General features: G+C 40.6%; 1 protein-coding gene across 2 annotated transcripts in view; it reads right to left on the bottom strand.

Moving 5' to 3' along the window:
• The window catches only part of cacna2d4a (calcium channel, voltage-dependent, alpha 2/delta subunit 4a), a 99390-nt gene that overhangs the window by 66795 nt on the left and 5400 nt on the right, over window positions 1-27195 (bottom strand). Inside the window, exons 4-27 of one of the 2 annotated variants that reach the window (XM_076875567.1) lie at window positions 24561-24677; window positions 24341-24400; window positions 22869-23031; window positions 22645-22776; window positions 22069-22129; window positions 20737-20887; window positions 19863-19937; window positions 17744-17833; window positions 17473-17586; window positions 17279-17357; window positions 16163-16296; window positions 15122-15199; window positions 14554-14634; window positions 14380-14454; window positions 14189-14275; window positions 14017-14088; window positions 13796-13857; window positions 13569-13636; window positions 13439-13484; window positions 12102-12199; window positions 11203-11296; window positions 10971-11063; window positions 10042-10169; window positions 7973-8041 (exon numbers count right to left, since the gene is read on the bottom strand). In XM_076875567.1, the coding sequence (XP_076731682.1) occupies window positions 7973-8041; window positions 10042-10169; window positions 10971-11063; window positions 11203-11296; window positions 12102-12199; window positions 13439-13484; window positions 13569-13636; window positions 13796-13857; window positions 14017-14088; window positions 14189-14275; window positions 14380-14454; window positions 14554-14634; window positions 15122-15199; window positions 16163-16296; window positions 17279-17357; window positions 17473-17586; window positions 17744-17833; window positions 19863-19937; window positions 20737-20887; window positions 22069-22129; window positions 22645-22776; window positions 22869-23031; window positions 24341-24400; window positions 24561-24677 (2227 nt within the window). The remainder of the gene's footprint in view (window positions 1-7972; window positions 8042-10041; window positions 10170-10970; window positions 11064-11202; window positions 11297-12101; window positions 12200-13438; window positions 13485-13568; window positions 13637-13795; window positions 13858-14016; window positions 14089-14188; window positions 14276-14379; window positions 14455-14553; window positions 14635-15121; window positions 15200-16162; window positions 16297-17278; window positions 17358-17472; window positions 17587-17743; window positions 17834-19862; window positions 19938-20736; window positions 20888-22068; window positions 22130-22644; window positions 22777-22868; window positions 23032-24340; window positions 24401-24560; window positions 24678-27195) is intronic. The other variant, XM_076875568.1, reaches the window with a different exon arrangement.

Genomic DNA, 27195 nt, shown 5'->3' with positions numbered 1-27195 from the left:
CTTGCCCAGTCAGTAGTACCAGCGTGCTTCAAGAACACCTCCACTGTGCCAGTGCCGAAACAATCAACGTGCCTGAACGACTATTGCCCTGTAGCACTCACACCCATAGTTATGAAGTCCCTTGAGCGACTGGTCCTGGCACACCTCAAGACATGCTTTCCCCATACACTGGATCCTCACCAATTTGCCTATCGAAGCAATAGGAGTACAGAGGATGCTGTATCCACAGCACTACACTGTGCACTCTCACACCTGGACAACAAGAATACTTGTGCAAGAATCCTGTTTGTTGACTTCAGCTCAGCATTCAGTACAGTTATTCCCTCCAAGCTGATCACTAAACTTGTGGAAATTGGAATCAGCAACTCTATGTATAATTGGATCATGGACTTTCTGACCAACAGAACCCAGCATGTTAGGTCATGCCATGACTGCTCTACCAACATCACACTCAACACTGGCACTCCACAGCGCTGTGTGCTGAGCCTGTTCCTCTACTGCCTTTTCACCCATGACTGCAGACCTAGGTATGGATCCAACTCCATCATCAAGATTGTGGATGACACGACAGTGATTGGTCTCATCAGTGACAACGATGACTTTAACTACAGGGAAGAGGTAAAGGACCTAGCTGTATGGTGTGCTGACAATAACCTGCTCCTGAATACCAGAAAAACCAAGGAGCTCATTGTGAACTTCAGGAAGGAGAAGAGAGACACCCATGTCCTCATCTACATAAATGGCACAGCTGTTGAATGGGTTTTCAGCTTCAAGTTCCTGGGGACATCTCCATCTCCAGCCTGGTCAAGAAGGCCCATCAGCGCCTCTTTTTCGTGAGGACACTGAAGAAGAATCACCTGTCTGCTGACTTACTGGGTAACTTCTACTGCTGTGCAATAGATAGCATCCTGACCAACTGCGTCACAGTCTGGTATGGGAATTGCTCTGTTGCTGACCACAAGGCACTGCAGCAGGTGGTGAAAACCACCCAACGCATCACAGGGACTCCACGTCCTGCCATTGAGGATGTCCACAAGCAGAGGTGTCTATGCTGGACATGCATCATTCCCAGGGACTATATCTTCCCAATAAACTCTTCTAGTTCCTCCCCTCCAGAAGGCTCTATAATAAGCAGGTTTAATACCAGCTTCTTCCCCACAGCTGTCACCCTACTAAACTCAGTCCCCTGCTGAACCTTTCCATTCACAGTCACTTAACCATCTACACTCCCCCTCATCCCTCCCAATGACCATGAACATTCACTGTATGCTCACATTACAGTACGTACTTACACTGTTCACTGTTCACTGTTCAAGAGTGCTACTCTTCCACTACTGTAGCTATATTCATAGCACTCTGTAGATTACCACACATCGGTACCTCTGTATATTTGTTCATAGTACATCTGCATATCTGCCCCTCTGTATAGCAATATAGAACATCTGTATACAGTTCCCTCTCCGTAAATCGCTACCTTATCGTGGTGGAGGGGTTTGTGTGTCCCAGGGATCCCAGGGGCTATGTTGTCCGGGGGCTTTTGCCCCCTGGTAGGGTCTCCCATGGCAAATTGGTCCTGGGTGAGGGACCACAAAAAGAGCGATTCAGAAGACCGTTATGTGGAAAACATTGAGGGAACAGTTTACCCTGCCCGGGATAGGGTTACCGGGGCCCCGCCCTAGATCCAGGCCCGGGGACAGTGGCCGAGGGTGAGCGTCTGGTGGCTGGGCCTTAGTCCATGGGGCCCGGCCGGGCACAGCCCGAAAAAGGGGATATTGGCCCATCCTCCCGCAGGCCCACCACCCACAGGAGGCGCCATAGCAGTCGGGTGCAATGTGTGCCGGGCGGCAGCCAGGAGCGGAGGCCCTGGCGGACTGATCCCCGGCTACCAAGACTGGCATTTGGGACATGGAATATCACCTCTCTGGTGGGGAAGGAGCCTGAGTTAGTGCGTGAGGTTGAGAGGTACTGGCTAGATATAGTCCGGCTCACCTATACACATGGCTTGGGCTCTGTAACCAGTCTTTTGGAGAGGTGCTGGACTCTGTCTCAGTCTGGAGTTGCCCCTGGTGAGAGGCGGTGGGCTGGGGTGGGTATTCTAATATCCCCTCGGCTTGCTGCCTGTATGTTGGGGTTCTTCCTGGTGGATGACAGGGTTTGTTCCCTGCGCCTTAGGGTCGGGGAACGGGTCCTGACTGTCATCTGCGCTTATGCGCCGAGTGGCAGTTCAGAGTACCCAGCCTTCTTAGAGTTCCTGGGTGGGGTGCTGGAAGGTGCTCCACCTGGAGACTCTGTTGTCCTACTGGGAGACCTCAGTGCTCACGTGGGTAACGACAGCGAGACCTGGAGGGGTGTGATTGGCAGGAACGGCCTCCCTGATCTGAACCCGAGCGGTGTTTTGTTATTGGACTTCTGTGCAAATCACAGTTTGGCCATAACAAACACTCTATTGTTCGAACATAAGAGTGTCCATAAGTGCACATGGCACCAGGACGCTCTAGGCCACAGGTCGATGATCGATTTTGTAATTGTATCACCAGACCTGCGACCATAAGTTCTGGACACTCGGGTAAAGAGAGGGGCTGAGCTATCAACTGATCACCACCTGGTGGTGAGCTGGATCAGGTGGCAGGGGAGGCGCTGGACAGACCCGGTGCATCTAAATGCATAGTGAGGGTGTGCTGGGAACGCCTAGCAGAGGCCCCAGTCCGTGAGATCTTCAACGCACACCTCCGGCAGAGCTTCAACAGCATTCCGAGGGAGACTGGGGACATTGAGTCTGAACAGACCATGTTCACCATCTCCATTGCTGAAGCTGCTGCATTGAGCTGCGGCCACAAGGTGGTTGGTGCCTGTCGTGGTGGTAATCCCCGAACCAAATGGTGGACAGCAGAGGTGAAGGGAGCCACCAGGCTGAAGAAGGAGTCCTATTGGGCTTGGTTAGCCTGTGGCACTTCGGAGGCAGCTGACAGGTACCGACAGGCCAAGCGGAACGCGGCTCAGGCAGTGACTGAAGCAAAAACTCGGGTGTGGGAGGAGTTCGGAGAGGCCATGGAAAAAGACTTTTGGACTGCCTCGAAGAGATTCTGGCAAACTGTCAGGGGAAAGCTTTGCTCTACCTGCACTGTGTATAGTGCTGGCGGAGCGCTGCTGACTTCAACTGAGAAAATTGTCGGGCGGTGGAAGGAATACTTCGAGGACCTCCTTAATCCCACTGACATGTCTTCCAAGGAGGAAGCAGAGTCTGGGGATGAGGGGGATGACTTGCCAATTTCCGGGGACGAGGTCACTGAGGCAGTTAAACAACTCCTTGGTGGCAGAGCCCCTGGTGTGGATGAGGTCCGCCCCGAGTTCCTGAAGGGTCTGGACGTTGTAGGGCTGTCCTGGTTGACACGCCTCTACAATGTTACATGGAGATCAGGGGCAGTACCCCTGGACTGGCAAACCGGGGTGGTGGTCCCCATCTTTAAGAAGGGGGACCGGAGGGTGTGTTCCAACTATAGGGGGATCACACTCCTCAGCCTCCCTTGGAAACTCTATGCCAGGGTGCTGGAAAGGAGAGTTCGTCCGCTAGTCGAAGCTCAGATTCAGGAGGAACAATGCGGTTTTCGTTCTGGTGGCGAAACACTTGACCAGCTCTTTATCCTCTCAAGGATACTTGAGGGAGCTTGGGAGTTTGCCCAACCAGTCTACATGTGTTTTGTAGACCTGGAGAAGGCATTCGACCGCGTCTCTCGGGGTGTCCTGTGGGAGGTGCTACAGGAGTATGGGGTGTCTGGCCCATTGCTACGGGCCATTCAATCCCTATACAACCGTTGCAAGAGCTTGGTTCGCATTGCCGGCAATAAGTCAGACTCATTCCCGGTGGGTGATGGGCTCCGCCAGGGATGCCCTTTGTCACCGGTTCTGTTCATAATTTTTATGGACAGGTTTTCTAGGCGCAGCCAAGTGGCGGAGGGCTTTCACTTCGGTGGCCTCAGAATCTCATCTCTGCTTTTCACGGATGATGTGGTATAAACATCTGTATACTTAACTTACTTGTACATAATCTGTACATAACTACTCCCACCTTTTACACTGCCCTTATCTGTATATAATCTGCTCTTCTTGCACTTACTGCTCTTTGCACTTCTGATTAGATGCAAACTGTATTTCATTACCCTGTATTTTTAAATGTGTACTGACAATAATCTTGAATCCTAATCCTAATCTGAATATAGGTATATGTTTTCCCATACTTTTCCCTCTTTTTCCTCTCACCTTTCATTGTTCTCTCTGGGTCCATTCCCCTCTCAGTTTTCTTGTCTCAATTTATCTTTTTGTCACTTCTTCTCCTATCATTTTTTAATCTTCTCACCTTCCTTTCTCTCATCTCTGTCTCTTTATCACTTGCTCAGTCTGGTCTATTGTGTGCCCTTTTTGTCTCCACCCTGATCTTACCTCCTTTTCTCGCTCATTTATATCCTTATTGGGTGCTTCCTCTCCTCCTCCATGTAAAATGTCTTCTCTTTATTCTTTGCCTGCTCTATCCCTCTGTCTCTGTCTTTTTTTATTTACACACACTCATCACTCTTTCCTCCTCTTTTCCCAAGTCTGCCTCTGCATCAGTAGGAATAGGTTTATTTATATACAGCATGTCACTTATGCCACAGAGATATTCTAATCCATTGCTGAGCCCTCAGACGGTATAGCCACAGTCTTTTTGTAGTCACTGTGCACTGATTTTGGATCAGCCTCTGACACAGGAAATCCATGGCCTTCATGAAAGAAGAAGAAATTAAATCTGCCACTAAATGAGCATGAAAGCTGAGCACAAGATGCACAGAGACGCTGATAGACAACTGACTGTGTTCTGTCCAGATAAACACTGACACTCAGTGGTTATACGTAGAATTGCAATATTTTTAGATACTTAAAGTCATGCAAATATTAAATATATTTTGAATTTAGGATTTATTTTAGTTAATGTGTAATTTGCAACATTATTAGGTGCAAACATTTGTGCAATTTGAAACACAGAAGTGAAGATAGTCATCATATATCCAATCAACTGAAAAAAAACAAGTTCAAACTATTTGTCTTCACATTTCTGTGCTTGTCTTTTTATTTTGGCACATGTGTGCAAGCTGTGCTTTTCATTGTGCTTACATTACCTTTCTCATTCTTCACAATGCATAAGCATGTAATGTGCATTACAAGGAGTGAATACACCTTTAAGCGTATGTGCTCGAGTTCCTTGACCAAGCAGCTTCTAAATATTTGATTTTGCTATGTGAATGTTACTCTCGACAAGAAACCCTCCATTGCAGTAAGTAACAAAGGTAGAGAGGAAGTTAGGGCAAAGGGGTATGAGAAAAAAATGACATGATAGGGAAAAGAAAAAGGAAACACAGAGAGGAGAAATGTGATGTGGAGGCAGACAGATCTGACAGCTTAGGAAAGCAGAGGCTAAGAAAAGAGAGATGTATGTGAGGATTTAAAGAGGAGCATCAAAGGGTGAAACACACTGAGTCATGTGCTTGTGAGAGACTTGGTGTGTGTATGTGTTCCTTACACACACATACCAATAAGTTTATAAAACCATCCCCTCTGAGTTTGCTGCAGCTTGGAGAGAAGTTGATGGACTTGGCATCTAGTGATGAACTTTAACTTTTGTGCCCACGAAATGGTGATTATTATATTTACTCAGAAAACACTCCTTGCTAGTACTGGGTTGGATTTGTTAGCAGCACATCCTCAATGTAACTCTCCTGTTTCACCACATCCCAAAGCTGCACTATTAGATTGAAATACATTGGCTCACAAAAGTATTCGGCCCCCTTGAACTTTTCCACATTTTGTCACATTACAGCCACAAACATGAATCAATTTTATTGGAATTCCACGTGAAAGACCAATACAAAGTGGTGTACGAACGAAAATGGAACGAAAATCATACATGTTTCCAAACATTTTTTACAAATAAATAACTGAAAAGTGGGGTGTGCGTGGCTGTAATGTGACAAAATGTGGAAAAGTTTGCAAGCCACTGTATGGTGACTGTGGAGGTCATCTGAATACAGTGAATGGACTGCTTTGTTCCAAAAACCAGTTTGAAATGGTTTGAGCTTTGTAACATATAGCATTATCCTACTGGAAATAGATCAGAAGATGGGTGCAATGTGGTCAAAGGGGTGGGCATGGTCAGCATGAACACTCAGGTAGGCTGTGGTGTTTAAAGAATGCTCATTTGGTATTAAGGGGCCCAAAGTGTACCAAGAAAATATCTCCCACACCATTATATCACCAGCATCCATTGATACAAAGCCATTGATACACTGAACCACTGATTCATGCTTTCATGTTGTATATGCCAAATTCTGACCACACCATTAAAACGTCACAGCAGAAATGGAGGCAGGCTAAGCAACCCAAATCTTCTACTGATCAAGTTTCAGGTTCCTGTTCTTGGCTGAAAGGAATGGCACCCAGTGTGGTCTTCTGCTGCTGTAGCCCATCAGTTTGAAGGCTTGACATGTTGTTCATTCCGAGGTGCTCATCTGCATACCTTGGTTGTCACACCTGATTATTTGAGTTGCTGTCGCTTTCCTATCATCTCAAAGAAGTCTGGTCATTCTCTTCTGACCTCTGACATCAACATGATATTTTTACCTAGAAGACTGCTGCTCCTTGGATATTCTCTTTTTTTTCATACGTCACTTAAAAATCAACTTTCTGATAGCCAGTTGGAACTTTGTCTTGACCATGTCTTCTTGAATATAACCACTGAGTTACAGCCATGTGATTGGATAATTAAATTAATTGTTTTAAGAGCACTTGAACAGCAGTTGAACCTGAAAAAGCTGGTGAATGTATAATTCAAAAAATGTTGTTGTTATAACCATATTTTTTGGAATATATCTCATTTATACTGTACACACATCAAATACTGTTTTTAGACATCATAATTATTTCACATCCATCTTTCCTTTGTAGCTTGTGGTTTAATGAAACCCCATAATAGATTCAGTAAGCCAAATTGTAGGTCTAAGTTCAGCCTTTTGCAACAGTGTGGATTCTAAACCAGCAGCAAGAGTAAGAATGTAGCAAAGGAAAGAAAACCTGTAAAAAATGACAATTGGCAAGGCTAAGAGAAAGACTGAAACATGTATTTTAAACTCTTTCTCATATCTCCCTTATCTCCTGTTTTCCACTTCCAAATTTAACAAGATTTTCACACCTGAGATTATTTCTAGGAAAGCTGTGGAACACAGATAAGCGCGTGTTTGTGTCAGTGTGTTTAACTGTGCTTCTGTCTATCTGTCATCGTAATGAGACACCAAATGCTGACAGCCACGCACGCAAACTTGTTCAGAGATTCTTCGCTCGGATAATTATGACTGATGAGTGTCTCAGTCACAGATGTACTTACCAGGGCAAACACACACAAACACACAAACACTAACCTGCACATCAGTGAATCAGTGAAACAAAGCCAAAGACTCTGAACGTACAAAATGAGACGCACTCACACACTCAATTACAGCTCCCTTTTTTTTCAAATGCAATAATGTGACACACTCATCAGTGTCACAAGGGGCCAGAACTTAAGCCAAACAAAGCAAAGTCTTGCTGATAATTCACACCACAGGCAATTAACATCCACTCAACAAGTTCGAATGTCATCAACAAATCCACCAATACATTTTGCAGCAAGCTGATTTTACTTGGTGAAAATGTAAGAAAATTCAGACACAGACGAGGGAGAAAAGAACAAAAGCGAGAGAGCAAACTGGAGAACAATATGCTTTAAATATGCAGGGGTTGAGTGTTTTACAAGAGAAATGGAAAATTTAGAGGCAGAGAAAACACTGAAAGAGCAATGAGAGGTAAGAGGAGATTAAAAAGAAATGAGAAAGAGGGAGGCAGCGGTGGGATGAAGCATGTGTGCAAGAGACAGATAGGGTGTGTATTAAAACAGAAGTTGTCATCCTACCTCCAGCAAGTGCAGTTTTCTTGCCCACCGTCACAGTGACAGCAGTGGCAGCAATCATGATCCTCCCTGCTGGTAGAACAACACACACAATTAGCAGGTATTTACAGTACCTTATAAATCCAAGTATGTGTGCATGCACGGATGCCTTCCAGATATACAGACATGCAGGATTACTGTATGTGCATGCGGAAAATGTTCTTAGAAATATTTATATCCTCGTACACTTAGTGATTGTGGCAGTTGAAATTTAAGCATGTCAAAAATGTGTGTTTTTTTAAAATAAAACATATATATGTGACAGGCTGACTTGGACTGGAGAGGTAGTTTGGATTAATGTAATAAATTTGCACATGCTTCTTCCGTGCATCTACTCTGAGCCTTCGTGGCAGCTGACGCCAACTGTCATCAAACCACACATACCAGCCAGATTAACATTTTAAGCCATTATGTAACACAGATTATGAGAGCTAATCGAGTAATACATTTATAACAGAAGGATGTTGTCAGTGTGTTATATTAGTCCATGTGCACCATGTTTATATTTCTGTTATTCGGTCACTAAGACGAAAAAGACACAATGACAGCATGGGAAAAAAATGATGCCCAAAAAACTATGTAACTAAGATGGCTTTACGAGAAGGCTTTCTAAGAAAGGAGAGGAGGTTTCCATACTTTAATTGCATGCTCATGCAATGAGAGAGAGAGAGAGAGAGTGAAAGAGAAAGAAGGGAAAAAAGAACGACAGACCAAGAAAAAGGCAGAAGAGAAACAAATCGAAAACAGGGACAACAGGATTTATCTGCTAAAAATCAAATGAAAAAGAGGAGGCATGCCAAGTAAAAGAAACAGTTTTCCTCTACCCTCCTCCTCCTCCTCCTCATTCTCCGCCTCCCTTGGATTATTCCCTCCCTCCTCCGCTTGGGTTTCCACCTCTTCTGCACTCAAGGTGGCGCTATAGTCAGCCTCATAGTCCCTGAATACATCTAAGAACAACACACTACATTTATCAAACTCCTAATACGTATTGGGAACTAGTTTATATTTAAAAGTGCATCTCACAAGCGTGGAAATACACCACAAAATGATTATCACCAGTCAACATAAAGCCCCTAAAATTCCTTTATAACTCTAAAAAACTATGCATGTAAGTCGAAGGAAATAGATGCAGAAAATACACAACCACTGTGTTCTGACATTAGGAGCAGCAGTGTTTCCAGCTGCACACTGTGTACTGTGTAGTGGAGATTAAATTTACATTCCTGCCCTCTGACGCAGGCTAAATCGCTTTAATGCCAACATATTTTTCAAAGCTCTTTAAAAATACATTTTATTCCAGTGGAGCAAAACAAGAGAATTTAATCCAGAGGCAGGGAAAAGCCAGGTTCAAACTTGCATGCTTTTTTTTCTGACTTTTCCTTTCTCAACTACAAAAAAAATGAGGTTAGTATGATGTGATGGCAAAGATGACACGGCTGTTAATTTTCACACTCTGATGCTGAAAACTGTTCATCAAGACATATCTTAGGATATACATCAAGCTGGATGAACTACTTTACACTTTGCCTCAATAAAAATCACATTTCCCGATCTCTCCTAACCAGTCAAAGAACTTTGTTGATGCAAATAAGAATAATAAGAATAAGAAAAACTTTATTTAGGGAAATTCACATGTCTGACGGAGCTCATCTACTATTTGTATGACACTTGAAAAGGCATACGGGCAGTGGGTGCGAATGTTCTCCTGTATCTCTTCACTTTACAACAAAAAGAGAAGAGTCTTCCAGTACTGCTGTTTCCTTGAAGATGTTATAAAGTGGGTGTTCAGAGTAGATGTTTCATGATGTTTCAGGATTTATGCAAACTGCATTAATATACATAGAGGGAAACAGAAAAGAGCAGCTGTACCCCCCTGACGGTACAAAAACTAGCCTTACATGGGGGATCTCTTTACTCAATTTGCTGAACATTGCAAAAAGAAAAAACACCATCATAAATAGTATTTCGTAGGATTTGTTTGTTTGTTTTATTTTGTGGGTGTGTGTATACTAAGTAAAGGTATGTCCTCCTACCTCTAGTGTCTTGTCTGGGCATGTAATATAGAAACTTTCCAGCTGGGTACTCAGCTGCTCTGCGGTACCACACTGGGAAATGGTCCAGGGTGAACATATTTTCCTTGTCTGTGGAGGTCAGGAAAGACCTGGGGAGAGACAAAATATGCTAAAAGAACAACCCATTGCTTAATTAACAAGAAGAGTCTTTGACACATGGAAAAAAGCAACTGGATAAAGTGGGAAACTAAAATTGGAAAACAAAAAAATAGTGATATTAAATTACCTTAACAAGACAGCCATTGCTTTTCAAGAGATATATCTAAAGAAAGGATTTACTAATGTTGAGAATAACAGATTAATGAATATACATTAGAGTTAAAGAGACTATAGTTTGGGATTGCTTGTAATATTGCAATATTGCGATTAATAGGTGTAATAATACAAATAGAGGGGATTCCCGGAATTGGAACAAAGAACAGGGGTGCAGGGCAGGAGAACAGCCAATCCCAAACCCAGGACAGGAAGCCAGAGGGACAAGCCTGGGGGAGGGCAACCCCAGGGTGAACAATAGAGAGAGTAGTGAGAGTAGTGGAAGACTTATTTGTATCTTCATCTTTGCTTAAATTGATGATTGTAGCTGTGTCTGTCATATCTCAAAACCCTGATGTCTAAATGCAAATACAGCCTAAACAGAAGTCAAATGTTTTGGATATATGCTAATTGTGTTTCTACACAGAAAATTCTCCCAAAAGATGCCACCTGGGTGTCAGGGATTAAGTTCAGTTTACCTTTAATTAACCAAGACGGGGGCATAAAGTCATCATCAGGTCTTCAATTACCATCAGTCTAAGGTAAACCTTTTATAGAGGTTTTTTGACACCAGTTTCTATTTGGTTTTGGATATAATAGCATGACAACATAGATGCAGTTGGACTTTTCTTACTCACTTGCCAATTCTTTTCTCGATACCGGCATACCTCAGAAACCTTATGAGGCCTGAACGGGTCCCTAAGAATGCTGTTTCAATTCCCTCATCCATACTGAGAGAGCAAGAGGGAGAAACAAACAAACGCACATACACACATAAAGAGGAAAAATATATGTTAGTATAGATAAGAATCACCAACTGTGTAAAAAGTTGGTGGCATGAACTGAAGGAACATTTGTGTTCATTTTCACCTGGATACGTTGAGCATAAGGGCGTTCCAGTAAGCTTCCATGGGAGCCGTGACCACAGCATCAAACAGCGTTTGTTGCAGCAGCTGCATATCACCTGTTCAGAGAAAGTATAACGGTGTGCTTTTATACTGCTATGGTCCCTGAGTTCTGGACCCTGGGCTTTGCGTTTTGCGAGTTAACGTTTCTTTTGGATTTTGAGAATGACCCTACAGTATGTTTGAATGCTGTTTCTTTTGTAACATTGCTTGTGTTACTTGTTCTTTGCTACCTCCCTTGTGGGGGTAACAAAGTATTCCCTGTTTAGATGTCTTCCTGATTCATTTTGGTTACAGTTTTCTATCTTGTGCTGAGTTTATTTCCAGTTTCGAGTCACGTCGTGACTCATTACTGTCTATTCCCTGTTCTAATGTCCAGCATATTAGTATCTCCCTGTGATTCAGTATTCTCTGGCATATTTGATGCTGAGTTGTACAAAACTCACCATTAAGTGCTTACTCCTGCACATCGCACAAAGTCACAAGTGACATATACTTATTGGTATATAAACTTAGCAGAAAAATGTATTAAATTTTTGCTGATTATTTCTTTGTTGTAACAGTGTTTCTTGGCAATAAATCAGACCAAGACATAATAAATCCTGGACCCATGAAAAACATAATCATCATAATAACTTACTGTATGTGCAGTTTATTGGATCGGATGACTGAATTCAAGAAGAAGCAAAATTAAACAATTTATTTATTTAATAAATATAAATGGCACCATTTAGGGGGAAATAAACAGCAGCATAAGATTTATTACCAAGAAGCAGCTACAAAAAAATATCCAACTAAACACACATTTTTATACTTCTGACATTGATGCATTCATGCGATGCTTGACATTAAGTCACGACTTACACTCCAGATCTGGCTCTTTGCCTGTGAGGTATTGTTCCACAGCTTGAAGCTGACTCAGCTTGCGGTGTGCTGGGTCAATGTCTGTCTCACAGTAGGTCCTACAAACGCACACATATGTCAATTAAGCATGGTGAGGACTTTCAAATATAGTCAAAGTTACTAAATAAAAACGAAAGAAAGAAAAAATAACCAACAGTTTATGCAACTGTTTCTTGTCTTAAAATATATATATTCTCCTTTGTTTATGGGCACCTTGTAGTATGCAACATGCTATTACTCCCAGAGGGTGGTGGTAATGCACCTTAGAAGCTATTTGCCAACCACCATTAAACAACAAAACCTATTTTTTTTCAATGTGACTATTTCAATCTAATATAAGATGATAAGATGTCTATAAAGAAAATAAAGAATATAACAGCAATAATACTGCTAAGAGTGAGGCAGAGATTAATGCTGCTGAAAATTGTGAACTCAGAGTCGTCATAAGCATGCAGAGCTGTAAAATAAATATATTATCTCAATCTAACATATTTATTAACATTATTAGTTTGCACTCACTGTGCAGCTGCTGCAGATCAGAGATATGAAATTTTTGATACGTTTAAACACAAGGTTACTCAGTGCATTCAGATTTAACTCTCTCCCATTTCCTAATCCAGGATCCACGGAAATCACATTAGTCTGCTACCAGATCAAAGAGAAAATTTATTTTATTGATTGAATGTTCTCTTTGATATATAGCCTACAAATGTGACCCATCAATCTTCTAATTTGGGTTCAAGCAGCTGCAATTCCAGCAGTGTAAAAGGGCCTTAGCAGCAGATTAGGATCAACATTTATACACAAAACATTTATTTTCTGCATCAATGTTTTATGCTGAATGTAAGAAAATTCCAGTGACAATGCCACACATACAGTTTGCACTGCTGTAACTTTACAGTTTCATTTGATGTAGTTTATGAGCTCTGACCGAATAAGCTCTATTTATAAAAAAATAATAGTACATCAGATAATCTAGACAGCACTTTACTATAAAAGCTGTCTAATGAAAATGTGGCGTTACCAACCGATTTCAAAACCGAAACCTTCTCCAGACCAGGTTATGTGTTCATCTTAAGTTAGGGTAAAAAGGAAGCACCTTAATTACACTGAAAACTCTGACTTTATGTGCAACATAGACGGTGTTCGGGTTTGTCAGAAGTCACCGTCAAATTAACCTATGGGTAGGACAACTTCCCAAAGTAGGACGGTTTGTCAGAACACCGGATAAACCACCCTGTAGAAAAATGGGAAACACAACCTATCTCACAACCTGTTACACTGCAAGTTAAACTCACCACTCGTTGGCTATGGTCAGATCAGGAGCCAATAAGTCGTGAAGACCTGCGTAAGAAGAGAAGTCAAGACATAAGCCAGGGTGTATGAAACCCAGACACAAACGCAGATGTACAGAGATTGGACACTTACCCTCCTCAACAGAGACATTTCCTATGAAGATATACTGTCCATATCCTTGACTCAACACTATACCCAGACTGTCAACACAGAGAAGGCCAAGACCGTTACAGTATGTGGGAAACTTTAACAAGGCAATATAGAAAATGTAAGAAGGAGACTTGTTTTGTTTATATGTTTTGTTTTGTTTTACTGGAGAATTTAAGGAATTTAGTAAAGTTTAAAGAAACTGGACAAACCTGAATGGTGTCTCATTGATGACAGTATAGTAGTAATCATTCTTCAGGAACATCACTCTTCTCTGTAAGAAAAACAGGCTTCATAAACACCACAGTGAGCACAAAAGGCAGCTTTTCTATTGAAAAAAGAGGTACACGGGACAAAAAGGGGAAATAACTGATATAATAGTCACTAAGTCTCCTTTTACATCAACAGATTCCTGAAGAACAAAATTACTCACTCCTTTATCGACTGAAGTTTTCACATCTAAAGACAAGTTTCCGGTTTCTCCTTTAACCATGGCGGTCCTCAGCTAAAAAAAAAGTTAAGCTATATCAGCAACTTAAACTATAAGTCAAAGAAAATAAGTGAAATTAAAGGGTCAAAAATGCGTGTAAGTTTATGTTACCCACTTTTTCTTCGCTGTCTTCCCATTCCACTTCTGACAGATCCACACTGTTGTAGTTGGGTTTAGGCTTTAGCTTCTTACCCTCTTTATACTGCCATACACAAGCACAGGCACACAGACAAAAGAGTATGCTTTTAAAATAAGAGGCATGTACTCATAATCCATTATCTAATACCAACAAAAAAATCCTCGTACCAGAGGTCGCAGGTCAGGATGAGACAAGATGTACCCATTATTGGTGATGAGGTAGGCGTAGCCATGAACACCCAGCTATAAAAAGACCATAAGCAGACAGCCATAAGGAAGCAAACTGCTGACAGTACTGAAGTACAGCATATATGTTACAGGGTGTGTTACTTTCTGGTTTACCTTGTATCTTGTAGCTACTCTCATCAGTTCTCTCAAGGCAACATCAGTTCCTACTACTCCCAGTAGAATCCCGTGCGATAACTTTATGAGGTAAAAATATCATTTTAGAATTTTAAATATATCAAAATCACATTAAATAGCGCTCACTCTGAAACGAAATATAAACAATAAGCTCAAATAAAATCTGAGATGATAACAGCATGAAGCCTCGATGGAGTATTGTGAACTAGCTGGAGATAAGTGAGTGACTTTTTGTTAATCTTTGTTTTCCAGGTCACACTGTTAGAGCAGTGGTTTTATTTTGCAGCCAGCTCTGATCTGAAGAAAGGACTTTTTTGATCTGTGGTTTAAAAGTTAATACTGAATCAAACAAGGCTTCCAAATTTAAGGCAGCCTGTTTCTTAGCAGATCAAGGCTGGTTCCTTCGGTTTTAACCCTATTTCTTATACAGATTTATGAATATAAACTCCCACTTTTGTTATGATCTATCACAATTTCATTTCAATTTAATTTACCATTATCAACACAAAGACACAATGTGAGGTCAAAGTTGTAAAAAACTACTTACAGTCTCTCTCTTCTTGCTGAACACAGGCATGGCTACTGAGGTCATCAGGAGCAGGCTTTGTGCCTGAGTGTTGAACAGCTGTGATACAATAAACACACTTTCAGATAAATTAGTTAGCCTGTGGACAAAAAATTAATTAATTAATAAAAAAAAAAAAACCAAAAGCAAATCCAGGTTTGTTTACAGAGTTTGAAAAAATAAGTGATTTGGAGATACTAGCTTTTTTAAGAGTTAGCTTGTTAAATTACAAGCTAACTCTTAAAAAAGCTAGTACCGGCTTGTATAGTTAAAAAAAAGTTTAAACTTTCCACTTTAGATTACATTTCAAACTGTTTAAATGAATTTATAATAAAGCATTTTGAAAAACCACTTGAAATGTGGTTTCAAGTGAAAAACAAAGACTTACAACATTAGATCAGCTGGTATCTCGAGGATGAGCTAACTTTAGCTTTAGCAAAAGCTACTGGAGCTCCAAGAAACTACTAGAGGTGACTAAAAACTGACAACCACTAACTAAACAAAACCTAAGCATGTCGTTACAAATGCTACACTTTATTTTCTTTTTCTAGCTAAAGCTCTAAAGCTAGCTCCACATACAATTACCTTTTTTGTACTTGGCAACTGAAGTTAATGGTAAATGGGGGGAAAAGCACACATGAATGGCTAAAGAATAACACCTCCAGTAAGATTGTCAAATTACAATGTAATATTTCTGTGGCCAAATGAAAGGGAGGAAAACATAAATTCATAAGAAAAAAAATGTTTAATATTAAATACATGTAATAAATGTGCCAGGGAGGTGGTGCTTTACATCTGCATTCTTTATAATGACCATAGTCTAAATATTCAGAATTAAGTGAATATGTGAATATATTTGCTTCCTTCCTCATTTCTCTTTATATATTTAGTTTTTGCATATTTGCTACACTCACATGTTTCAGATCATCAAAAAATATTAAACAAAGATAAAAACCAGTTCATTTATTAAATTTTGACAAAAATAATAATATTAAACAACAATAATAAGACAAGCAGACTGACCACACTGTCCATATAGGCCTCAGTCCAAATGATGTCATGATCGTGGTTGATGACCATTGGCCGGCTCAGAACATGGAGGTACTCCATAACGTTTTCCTGGACATCAGCCAGTGTTGAGACATGTGTGTAATAACCTGCAGAAGACACAGAAAAGACACACATGTATTGTAACTCGTATCATAAACTACTCAGATGGAAAACTGAGAAGCGTTTTTTCTTTTTTAGTTTTTGGAAAATAAATTGTTCACCTATTATTTTTAACTCAGGTTTCTGCCTTTGGGTATTAAATTTAGAAGAAGAAACTCATTTATCAGACATCAGAACACCCTGTATTCCAAAACATGAAACAAATATCCCAGCTTGAATCTCCGACTGATACAAATATGTTTTTGACGTTCTTTAAAGCTTGGCTTAGTCTAAGGTTTGTGGCATTTCTACAAGTGGGAGACAGTGACGTCAGTGGGATACCTGCAGTGAAGCTGCTCAGCGACAACAGGCTACTGAAGCTCTGCCAAGTGAATACGTGCAACATATTTCCCCTTGGTAACATCTCCCAAGAGCGCTGGTGCAAACACTATTAAGCAAACTGAAACTGCATCCAGAAGGTTTAAGCAGAAGCTGTTTGCAAGAAAACAGCAACAAAATATCTGTTTGACAGATATCTGCCTGCTAGTAGAAGCAACTATCAGTTTATGCAACAAAATGGATTGCACCTGTTATAGAGACACAGTTATGACATTTTTGGCCAGGGATATGTTTGCAGTGTATCTGTGCTGATTATCAGTTATTTAGCCATGGATTTTAATATGCTAGAAGGAGCTAATGTGATTATTTCCTAAGCTGCTGCATGATGCCTTGTAATTCACAAGAGGGCAGCACCTGATACTTAGTTCCTCATAGTGCCACCTGGAATCACCACAGGGCCAGCACACCTCTTTTGGGAGCACCAGGGGTTTCGTAAGATTCAGAAAATGATTCTTTTTTACAAAAAAATATTCTTTAATCTTCAATTTATTACTGTTGCTGTCTTCCTGTAATGATTATGAAGGATTTGTCAGTACAAACAAATGTGACAACACAAACAAAGCCATCAAATTTAAAGACACTGGGCTTTACCCTTGTTGTTGCAGGCAATCCATTTGACATTTTCAGCAAACGTCATCTCCCGTCCAATCAGATAGGTGAACACTCGAACCTGGAGAGAAAGTCAAGTGCTATATGTAGTACGGCGTGATAAGCCACGCTAATTTAATACTCAGCTACTACAGCTTTTAAAGGATGATATTTGTCTGTGCTGGTCTTTATAATACCCGTCGTTCCGGCCAGTTAAACTCTTGAAAAACATCTTGGAAGTCCTCCATGGCTCCGTCTGTTATCAGCATGATTGCCTGGTTACACAGGCTGCCCTGCCCCAGTGCAGTAGCCTAAACACATAAATATGCACATCCAGTTTAATCAGTTTTAAAAATCTGCACTCAAGCTCTGTGTATTGTGGAGGTAGGAATTCCTAAATAACTTTGCTTCGCTATTATTACGGCCAAGGGGTAGCAGTTGCTATGATTGTGGCAAGGAAAGACAAACCTCATTGAGAATCCTGAAAGACTCCTTCATTGCTTTTTTTACTTTGCCCTCTCCTTTCACATGAAGCTGTTCCACCAAAAGCTTGAAATGCTGGAGCGAGACCCAGAAAAGTAAACACACAGACACTGTCAGTGAGCCAATGCGCTTCCCTTCGGGCAAACGCAGCCGAATTAGTCACAACAGAAAAAAGAGAGCGCAGTAGAGAAATTATCCCCGGCTTCCTGGCACACTGACCACTAACACCAAAGCTACTGCAACACCAGAAGGTAATCAAGATTAATCAACACACAAACAAAGACAGATTCACATGCACATATGAGGAGGAGGAATGACCATGTAAAAGGGTTTTACTCAGTTTTAGAAAGCTGTAAGTGTGCATGAACTTCTTTTATAAAAGACAAACCCTGTAAAATGTTGCATCTTGCATAGCTCAAGGATGGATATAAACACTTCTCTAACTAGTCACTTGTATATGAAAATGCGGTTTTAGGAAGAAGTGAAATTTTAATGTGAAACATCATGACAAAACTGAAAAGGAAATGTGTTTTCTTTGGTGTCAAATACTAAAAGTATTTGAACAGAATACTTTTAGTATGAACAAAAACTGCTGCTAACTGCTATTGTCTCTGTGCAAGAGAGGGTTGAAATACAAAGCATTGGCAAAGCCACATACAACCACAGATCAAACATCTACATGCACGACCACTGCACACGGCTGCAGCTATTAATAGCACGTAAGAGGAGCTCTTGTGTCTGTGAATGTGAATAGTAAATAATTAGAACAATAAGAATAATTGCAAGCGTAGTGAAACTGATTTTATGTGCTGTAAATTATATTTAAATATAGACATTTAGTAAAAAAAGTGACTCAAAACTGTGGAACGATCTACTTTTAGAGATCAGACAGGCTTCTTCTCTACCTGTTTTTAAATCACCTCTTTACCCTGGCCTTTGACACCATGTGAGATATTGGTTTTTTTTTTTTTTTTAAGTTTTATTTTAGTTGATTCTATGCTGTTTTATCTTGTTTCGCTAATATAGGGCTGTTCTAATTTTTATGTATTATGTGTTTTATTTATTTATTTTATTCTATTGTTTTTAACTTATTTTCTGTACAGCACTTTGGTCCTGTACTGGGTATTTTAAAGTGCTTTATAAATAAAATTGGTTTGGATTGGATTGGAAACATGCTCAAAATAACTGAAATTGTTGTGAAGTATTATTAACAAAACAAAAATATTGCAAATTGCATTTAATCCCACATATCTGCTCTGTGCTATTCTGACAAATGAGACTGTTTGCTTATGTGCATTTGTACTGTGTCACTGGGGCATGTTGTGTACTGCATCTTTAACATGGTTGGCTTGCAGGTTTGTGTTAAGTAATCTTCCCAGTAATGAAAGCTGAACAAGACTGAAAAAGTGACCCAGTGTGACTTTCAGTAGGACTAAAAGTGAATGGTTATGTAGGAATATTGGAACTCTTGTATAACAACTGCAAAACTGATGATTGTCTTTCTCTACATGTGCGTTCCCTCTTGTGCAAGTGTGTCAGCCAACATCTGTAAGCCCATTCTGCTACAGAATATCCTATGTATTCACCCAATCAGATCCCTTGCTGACAGGTCATGTGACCAACTTAAAATTGTCAGCAGCCGGCGACCTCACCCAAACTGCCATGATGTGGAGGGGAGTGAAAGTAGGGCATACTTACAACAAATAAACACACACACACTGAGACTGAGCAGACTGAGCAGGTGTTGGGAAGTTAGAAAAAAAAAGGGAGGACAAAGGGATGAGAAGAAAAATAAAACAATGACATTATTGGTGTTAGACATGGAAATAATTCAAGAGAGGAGAAAAGAAGGGAAATTGGGAAGAATATTGATATTCTTAATATGTTAGCAGAGGCCGAAGTCACATACGCTCTCTAGGGTTTTACTGGTTAAATCCTTTAAAGGGCAGGTTGCTTTAACTGTGATGTGATTACGGCATAAGCTTTGTCTTCAGGGTATTAGCAAGATAACTTGGAATTATTAAATTCCAAGAGGTTAATTCACTTAATCAGCCATGAGCATGAACGCATGTGCCATTTGTCAAGAGCTGCTTGTGTGTCTTACCTCTCTGTTATCCAGATCAGCCTGTACTAGCGTGCCCTGGAAGCAGGGCTCCACGTAGCGAACATAGTCACTGTACTGGAGACAGAAACCAATTCACATAAACCAATATGGCGACTGAGCAGCTAATGAAGAGTCAACATGATTAACATTTGCAGCAGGGGACAAACAGTTGTTCGTGCAGTTTTACGACCTGCAGTCAATCACCCTGAACGTCACAAAGTAATTAGATTACACTTAATCTCTCCAACCAACCATCTTTAAATATTGACTGTTCATAATGTAACAATATTGAAGTTGTTGGACTAATATGGAGTATGATTTTAATGTGTTCAAGACCAGTTCTATCAAAGTCAAAGCTAAGTTTCATTTTGAATAGACCTCATAAAAATAATTAACTAAACCATTTTTTAAACTACAGAGTTTAGATATGAAGAAGTACTGTTTTTTTGTTTTGTATTGTTTTGCTGCACGGTCACTCGGCTGAAAGGCGTGTAGCTTTAAATTCTGGTAAAAATACATCTTAAAAGCAGGGGATTTGCAGGAGGCGTATGATTACACATGCAGTAATACCAGGATAAACCATGCTTATTACACAGATTTGTAGTTGTAGGGTTACACACAGCCAAAATCCCCCCCAAAAACCTAAAAAGAAAACAAATTTAGAAGCTTTCATGTTACTGAAAATTTGAGCCTGGCATGAACCAAATTTTAAATTTGGATGTGTGTGTGCATATGTACCTCCATGTTGACCTGTGCATTAGTTCCAGTGCATTTGTGTGTTTGGGCTTTAATCTCTATGTCACGCTCATCCAGACTTAGACAAATTGCATTCATTGCATTTGTCTTTTGTATGACTGTTTGCACATATACTTACAGCTATGATGTTAACAAAGTCATTTTCTCCCAGGGTGTCCAGGATTGTATTAATGGTGTGCTTGGCTATTGTCAGTCTGAGTCCCTTCATGCTGCCACTGACATCCACGACGATTACTACATCTTTAGGAGATGTGGCTGCTTGTATATACCTAAAAGGACATAGAGAGAAAGAAGAAGTAGGTATAAGATGCACTACAACCTACATTTCACACCAAGTATGACCAGATTGGGTGTTATGTACTGCTAGTCCAGCAGCTAGGAAGAGCAGACAGTGTTTATCCTTTTATATGTTCCTCTGTCCGTCTGTTCGGTCCCTCCATCTCTTTATTACCATCCCCTGATTTTTCCAAGCTAATTAACATAAATGAGATTTCCCCTCGAGCAGCAGGTGTGATTGGCAACTTTCCAGATTTACTCTGTCTGTTTCCTTGATCTCTGCTTCCCAGGACAACTGTATTTATGTCTGGAAACCAGACAGAGTTCCCACAATCTAAACAGTCCTTTGTCTTTGTGATAGATCTCTTTACAGCAAATAAAATGTCACATGTTTCAGCAGCAAGGAAATAAGCATAAACACTAAATTAATGATGGCTGAATTCTAGTTAACTACTTCAGTGCAACAGTGCATATTGCACTGTCGTGTACACTCACCGCACTTCATTAGTCACACATCACTAGCACAAAGTTAGACCCCCTTTTTCAGAACTTCCTTAATTTTGTGGTATAGATTCAACAAGATCCAGGAAATATTCCTCAGAGATTTTGCTCCATATTGACATGATGGCATCACATAGTTGTTACAGATTTGTTGTCTGCACATTCATGGTGCAAATCCCCTTTAACTAATAAATACTTTTTAGTTTCCTGTTCTTAGCTGACAAGCGTGGCACCCGATGTGCTCATCTGTTTCAAGGTTCAATGGGTTGTGTCTTCAGAGATGCTCTTCTGCATACCTTGATTACAACAAGTGGTTATTTGAGTTACTCTTGTCTTCCTCTCAGCTCAAAGCAGTCTGGCCATTCTCTTCTAACCTCTGCCATTCACTTGATAATTCTTGCTCCATTTCCCAAACACTCAACACCTCCTCTAGTATCAACAACCATATCAAATTCAGAGACACTTGAATCATCCTTCTTTCCCATTCTGATGATAAGAATTCTTGAGACAGTCAAATACAGTATGGGTGAACCATACTAGACTGCCTAATGGTGCATAGTAACTGTTGACTGGGAGTGATCAGATCTGTAAGTTGGGTTTGGAGCTTCATTTTGAGAGGGCTAAAGATAATCAAAAGGCATCAATGGGGAAGGACAGGGCAGTATCGCCATACCAGTTTCTGTTTCTGCAATCAAATGTGACAACACCGTTTTCATCTGGAGTCCACTGGATGCCTGAAAGAAAACAGAGAGAGTGCAGATGATGGTCAGAGGACAAACTCCTGCTTGGATGATTTTTTGGTTGAACGGATGAACAACTGATGTCAAAATGAATGCTGTGGTAGCATTGTGTGATGACAAACTGTCAAACAAGGCTGTGATGGGTGACGCAGAGGGTGAGTAAAACAAGCTGTCACATATCTTCTGTTAATTACCCTTGCTCTCTCTCACAAACACACACGCACGCACGCACTCAGATAGACATGTACACAGAGAATTTATTAGCAGCCAGACTCTCACCGAGACTGACTCATCATGTTTGACTGTTTCTTGCGCTGTCAGTTGCTGTGTAAGTACAGTACACTATTTGGCTTATGTAGCTGAATGTTTATCTACAGTGCTGTTCATGTTGTTTTAACACTGCATCATCACAGGAGAAAAGTGCAGCCAAGGGTACCATCAATTAACTCACTGTGCTACAATTCTGGGACGCACATTTGCTGGCCCAAGTGTAGGTGACTCAGACGTACCTGGATATAGCCTGAAAAAGCCCGTAGAACTGCCAAAGTACTGCCAGGTGAGAGTTGGATCCTCCTGGAAGTTATCAGCGAAAACATCATTCAGAGCCTCAGACATGTAGACTCCATTGAGAATATCAGGATCTACAAAACAGAGAGAGGTAATATATTCTACTGCCAATCTGGTGTATTATGCAGCATTTGCAATTATATTTAAGGCTTTATGGTTGTGTTACCTCTGTTGTAGACATTTGTGGGAACTTGTATGTTACTTTGCTGTATGTTGACTGGCAGTTTATTAAAATGTTCGTTTTCCTCCAATGTGAATTCTCCACCCAGTGGGACTGGATTCCCATCCTCATCCACAGTGTTGATCAACATGGAGTTATAATAGTCAAACTACAGAAAAAAGTGACAGTTGGTGGCTGTACATATATACTAACATGAGTAACCAATAAGAACAAACAGTTGGTTATAATTCAGTTATAAGTCTGTGGATTTTTATTTTCAAAAGGGCTGAAAATCAGCTCACAAACTGGATCATTAAAAGACAAATTGAAGCTCGCTCCACTCTTGAGGCTTCACAGTAGCTATCCATCTTTAATATACAGTTTGTGGTTAGCTAACAAAGAGTCCTATATTAAAATGCCTGTCAGGTCATTTCCCTTTTTGCAGCTACTGTACTGGTGATTAAAACACTGCCAAATTATATTTGGGTTTATGGTCATGCATTATCAGGTGTGCAGAGGTTTTGAGTGACAAGTGTGGGGCCGCTTTGTGTTTGCTGTTTGGTGGTGAGGGGTTGGGCATTTGATTTCTCTGGTAAAATGCGCTTCTGAGCTTGTTTTTTGCTAGCCTAATTTAGCATCCTATTTGTTCTCACAGTGAAATATAAGGTAGAGAAAAAAACGTTTAAATCTTAACTGCTTGGTGTGCGGTTACTGGAGGTTGCTGGCTATCACTGTGAAATCTGTGAAACCTTCTTGTGATTGCTTTGGTCACTAGCAGATTGTTGCAGTTACCAATGGTTCGCATGAAAGCCCCCAACTTGTCTTCTGACACTCAGCAGCTAAACACAGAGCAGTAGTGAAACTTGGCAAAAAACTGCAACGCAAATGGAAATGAAGAATGTTTGCCTTAAAAGTAAAAGCTTTGCCTTCAGTTGTTACAAGAGGCAAAACTTTTTAAGGTAATCTGTCTCTGTTTGCGGCTTGGGTCAAAACTTTCACAGCTTCACAACTGCTCAGTGACTAATTGTTGAGTCACTTTCTTCCTTGCAAACTTTGGGCAACTGTAGCAATCTACTGCCCTTAGTGTAGTTCCCTATACCTCTTTGAAAACAATTTCACTTAGCCAACCATTGGACAATGAATTGAAGAATATATATTTTTCCTAGAGTGTTGCCAGGGACTCACCAGCCAGTCTCGATGACAGGGTAACTAAGGCCTAACCAAGCTAGCTACTCAGCCAGCATTAGCATTAGCTCGCAAGTTGCTCACACTGCCCTTTTATCCAAATCACATATTCAATTCATAAAAAAAAAACTAACAAACAACAAAAATGGCAAAATTTGAGTTACAAAGCAATAGGTCTCATGGTGTGGACATATATTTTTACATACAGTGTCTGAGCTTTCTACTAGCAATGGGACTCTTATCCTGTATAAGCTGACAAATGAAAAACTTATAAGCAGATATGTCCCCCTTACCTCGAGTGTTTCATTGTACTCATGGTCCAGATCTGCATCCTCTGCTGCTTCTGCTAATCTCTGTGATAAAAGCATTACAGATTTTCTTTTTCTTTTTTAATTAGCAAAGTGCAGCATTACACAAACCTACACTAGTTTACCATGTATCAGTGTTTGATTTGATGATTGCCCATTTGATTGGCATTAAAGGTTTTTTTTACTCTGCATGCATAATTATTACCTTAACAGCTTTCATCTTCCTCCCAAGCATCTCTTCCATTTCTTCCGCAAACCTTTTCACCAGTTCGTCTCCATTCACCTCCTCTATCTTCACTGTACCTTCAATATCCTTGTATTTCTTTAAAACACACACACAATTCAATTTAAAAAGAAAGATTTGTTTAAAAAAAATGTAAAACACTGTGCCAGCCTTTGCAAGACTGTTTTAAGACAACAAAACACAATTATAAACGATTTCTACATTTTCAACAACACACGAAACCAAACAGTCCCCTCTGAAAACAGAGATCAACTGTACAGGCAACAATCCTGATACACAAACCTTCACACCAGGCATTTACAGGTGTCCTGACTTCATCCTCTCCCTCCACCCCTCACTATTTTGTACAAAGTGATGGTAATGTTTTCAAAGATTTATAATTCAGATGTATAATAGGCAGACATAAAAAAGAGTCTTAATCCTGACATGTTATTATAGCAGTGGCATTCAAAATGATCACCAAAACATTTTTAAACATATTTATGTTTTCTTTTTTTTCTAGTCCAACAACCAGTCGGCCAAATAATACTCATAGTATTTATTCACAGTAGAATCACAGCAGCTGGATAAATGCAATTTAAGGGATCCCATACAGTTACTGCATGAGGACTAAAAGGTTAATTTCCTGCACTAAAAATAATGTAATGACATTTACCCGTCTTGTTTGTTTTGTATTTTTCTGTTGCCTTTATAAAGATGATTACCATTAATTACAATATATTACAATTATTATCAAATTTGCTCAGGAAATAGATTCGATAAGCCATGTGTCCCATGCAACAGTGCAACATCCATCTAATAACTAAGATAAGTTAGATACTCATATGGTTAATAACAGATGTAAAATGAGAAAAACTCACAATATACGGATCTTTTGCAGGTTTGTTTGGGGGGAAAAGCCCTCTTTGTAGCTCCAACATGTTTATAACTGTCAAACAGAACCCCAAACACTCAATATCCTACCCAGTTTACTCAGGCAAGAAGACAGAATCACTAAGTGTTCCACTTATAACAAGAAGCCTATCGATTAGGCAGAGGTGGATGATTTATGGCTCCTTGGTGCAAGGATAAGACTTAAGCGCCGGCTGTTATTACACACCACTGGCTGAATAAAAAGACATTTTGCAGATAGGAAAGATACAGCAAATGAATAGGGCTGTTATGGATACAGTTACTACAGCAAGTGTTGCTCGTGCGATAACTGAAGCACTTACAAGCACCACAATGCTTTCTGTTTTTGATCAGGTTGATATCTTACAAGCTGTGAGGTTGGACAGTGTAGAAAACTGTTTATAACAGCTAAATCAGTAAGGATTGGTTATTTGTACAGCTTGTTTGGTTAACGTTGTTAACACACACTTTGTGAGCCTGCATAGCAGATGGTGAATGGACCTGCTAGCGATACTACAGGGTGGCATGCAGTGCAAGCTCACACGTGCTAATTACTAAAAGGCATGCCTGAATATTTGAATTAAATGTGTCATCAGATTGCTCTCTAGGCCATGCGCAGATGTTGTACAGCAAATGTATGTCAGTCTGCCGTGTTCTTATTGGCTGATGTAATGCACAGAAGGGGGAGAAATGACGAATTCACACTCTGCCCCTTTCAGTTTTGCAGCATAATGTTGTATTTTTTGTAAGATTTCTTTGTCCATTCCCAGCTTCCAGTTCCAACTTTAGTTTTAAATATTTGTGTAGCTGGTAATACAATAAGAGGTGCAGGTAGAGGGAGAGCTCAGCCCCAAATAACCTTCCCTGTATGTTCCTCTCTGTATACTTTTGCGTGACTAATCATCAATAAAGGCATGTTAACCATACCATACCATAACCATCATTAAATATAGCCTAAAAATAATCATTTGCCTGTCTGAAATGGGAAATTAGTGAAGCATACTATGTCTTGTAACATGTACTTGGGCATGATGTCTTGGGCTAGTATGTACTGTATGAGTAATAATTTGTTGATATCTGACAACCTCTATTTATAAATGTATTTTATATTAAATGGACAGTTCACCCCCAATAAAATCAAGTCCTGCTTGTTTTGATGTGAATAGCCCCATTTTGGTGAGCCTGTTGTAGAGATTTCTGTCCTATTTTGAATATAATGGAATCAAATGGCACTTCATTTGGCATGCTCAAAAGGGCAAGAAAATACATAACACTCAGCAGGAATGTTCCATCCATCCATCTTCTTCCGCTTATCTGGGCCAGATCGTGGGGGCAGTAGCCCAAGCAGAGAAGCCCAGACCTCCCCTCCCCAGCCACCTAATCCACCTTGTCTGGGGAAACACCAAGGCGTTCCCAGGCCAGCCGAGAGATATAATCTCTCCAGCATGTCCTGGGTCTGCCCCAGGGCATCCTCCCGGTGGGACATGCCCAGAGAACCTCACCCAGGAGGCATCCTTGTCAGATGCCCGAACCACCTCAACTGACTCCTTTCGATGTGAAGGACCAGTGGCTCTACTCTGAGCCCCTCCCGGATGGCCGAACTTCTGACTCTAAGGGTGAGGTCAGCCACCCTTCGGAGGAAGCCCATTTCTGCCACTTGTATCCGCAATCTCGTTCTTTCGGTCACTCCCCACAGCTCGTGACC

The sequence above is a fragment of the Maylandia zebra genome, linkage group LG17 (assembly GCF_041146795.1).
Source record: "Maylandia zebra isolate NMK-2024a linkage group LG17, Mzebra_GT3a, whole genome shotgun sequence".
NCBI lineage: Eukaryota > Metazoa > Chordata > Actinopteri > Cichliformes > Cichlidae > Maylandia > Maylandia zebra.
This window is presented reverse-complemented; position numbering and strand designations above follow the sequence as displayed.